This window comes from Priapulus caudatus, unplaced genomic scaffold (assembly GCF_000485595.1).
Source record: "Priapulus caudatus unplaced genomic scaffold, Priapulus_caudatus-5.0.1 Scaffold2, whole genome shotgun sequence".
Classification (NCBI taxonomy): domain Eukaryota; kingdom Metazoa; phylum Priapulida; class Priapulimorpha; order Priapulimorphida; family Priapulidae; genus Priapulus; species Priapulus caudatus.
In genome coordinates, this window is record NW_014577063.1 from 1,353,118 (window position 1) to 1,355,608 (window position 2,491).

Sequence of the window (2,491 nt, forward strand, 5' to 3'; positions counted from 1 at the left end):
AGAGAGAGAGAGAGAGAGAGAGAGAGAGAGAGAGAGAGAGAGAGAGAGAGAGAGAGAGAGAGGGTGACATATATATCCTCGTGCATGTCGATCTAGGTATCATAGCGCGCGTGCTACAAAATTGGTTTTGCAAAATCGCGTAGAGGTTTTGTGAGTGAAGTGTTGAGAAGTTGGAAAGAATATATAGATGAAATCTGAAGAGAGCAAGCAGAGCTGCGTGAGTTTGGTAAGCGTGTTTTATCCGTACGAGTCGGTGTTGAGCGAATAAGAGTTCATGAGCGAATGGGAGCGAATGGGGGGGTGTTGGGCGAGGTTGGTGGTTGCGCTATGTGGTTGCGATAATTGTTATATGATATTCGATGCCGTGGAGGTTATCTGACGTTTGAAATGAATAGGTTGTCTATAGTTTAACTTGCTTAGATTTTGATCGGGTTCGTCGAACTTTGTTATCTGTTAAAACACTCAAAACTGGTTATGACAGAAGAGAGTCTCTCTCTCTCTCTCTCTCTCTCTCTCTCTCTCTCTCTCTCTCTTTCTCTCTCTCTTTCGCGCGCTCTCTGCGGTTGCTCATATATGCTTTCGTGTGGCGCTATGGAAGCTAGGTGTAACTAATGTAACTAGGTGTAACTATGGAAGCTAGGTGTAACTAATGTAACTAGGTGTAACTATAGAAGCTAGGTGTAACTAATTGTACGTGTGCGCGCGTGTGCGCGTATTTACATTGTAATATGGTATCACCCATGTGTTGCGTGTAAATCATTATAATCCCACAATCCCGGCATATCATCCACAATCCCGGCATATCATTTGCTGTGGGCAAATTTGTGCCGTGCCTTTAACGAATTTGTGTCATTTTCATAACACCAGGCACTGTATCCAAGCGTGGTCCACATATACTAGAGCACATATACTACATACTACTATTCTACATACTACAACATATACTAGAGCACAGTTGTATGAAACGCATTACCTTGCCTCTCACATTTATATCATCGTTTTATTTTTTGCAGGGATCAAGTGACTCAAACAAAATGATAGGATTTATTATTATCGCCCAAATGGTATGTTTTTATTAGTTATATTTGCGAAAAATACATGTTTTAAATACTTATTTTACTACGAGTATTTCGTCCGTATGGAAAATGCATAGTTTTTAATAATATTATCATTATCATTCTTCTTGAACTTCTTCTTCTTCTTCTTCTTCTTATTATATTATTTTATTTTATTATTAATAACTTGTTAAGGTTATAATTTCATAGAGCGCAATAAGCTCGCTCTGTGATGATCAAGTATAGGTTAGGAATAGTACATTGGATAGGTAGCTAGAGCATAATCAGCAACACAGTAATAAGCAGGCGTGCACGTGTTATGTGATCAAGCGCATAATTCTGCCGTAGCTTGATTACCCTCTCATGGTATTATACGCTAGCGCTTTAATCCCTGTCATGACGTCGCGTTACTAACTAGAATTATCCAACTAAATCCATCAGCTACCGTCATGCATAACTACAGTTATGTGATGCTCGAAATCCATAAGCTAATACTCACAACTGATATAAGAGCTACACGGGTGCGATTCGGGTGCATTATAACAGGGATCTATATTATCAGGAGTATAGATAATAGGGAACATTCCCTATATAGGGGGATTCCCTATCATCTACTCCTGATATTATCATAGACATAATTATACACGCACATGTGTTTGTATAATATCTATGATATTATAGGCTCCTGAATATATCCCGCTATATATCTCCTGATTATATCCCACGCGTGTGTTTACTGCAGCTGCTATTGGCTCCTCTGGGATTCGCCATGCCAATATCGCACGGATACGCGGGAATAAATCGGCCGCCGGGCGGAGGAGGAGGCGGCACACCACCGAGAGGTCACCCGCAGGTCACTCGCACTGGACTAGGAGGAGGCTACCAGGTAGGCGGACCTGCATACCCGGGTGCTGCGCCCGTGGGTTACGGTCAGCCGACAAACTACGGACCACCGCCCGCGTACGGGCCTCCCCCTGGTTTCTCGTCGCCCGCTTACGAACCACGCGAACCTGGGATGGGTTACGATCCAGAGTCGGCGCCGGCCGGTCCGCCACCAGTGCAGTACGGTTACGAGGGGGAAGGATATGGCAACCACCTCCCTGGTCAGAGCCCGCTGCAGGCACGCATTGACTACGGTTTCCCCGCAGGCGGTGGCGGTGGCAGACGTGGAGAGGTGCGTTGTAATAGGGAAAGATGAGGCTTTCGTTAGACGCGTGCATATCTGATGTTATAAGTGTGTGTGTATGTGTGTGTGCGTGCGTGCGTGCGTGCGTGCGTGCGCGCGCGCGCGCGCGCGCGCGCGTGTGTGTGTGTGTGTGTGTGTGTGTGTGTGTGTGTGTGTGTGTGTGTGTGTGTGTGTGTGTGTGTGTGTGTGTGTGTGTGTGTGTGTGTGTGTGTGTGTGTGTGTGTGTGTGTGTGTGTGTGTGTGTGTGTAG

At 45.3% G+C, this 2,491-nt stretch overlaps 1 protein-coding gene across 1 annotated transcript in view; it reads left to right on the top strand.

Moving 5' to 3' along the window:
* Nucleotides 1-2,491, top strand: part of LOC106817826 (collagen alpha-1(III) chain-like) — a 21,140-nt gene that overhangs the window by 5,624 nt on the left and 13,025 nt on the right. The window contains exons 2-3 of the mRNA XM_014822562.1: nt 1,014-1,064; nt 1,798-2,229. Coding sequence (XP_014678048.1) covers nt 1,035-1,064; nt 1,798-2,229 — 462 coding nt within the window. The 5' untranslated portion in view covers nt 1,014-1,034. The remainder of the gene's footprint in view (nt 1-1,013; nt 1,065-1,797; nt 2,230-2,491) is intronic.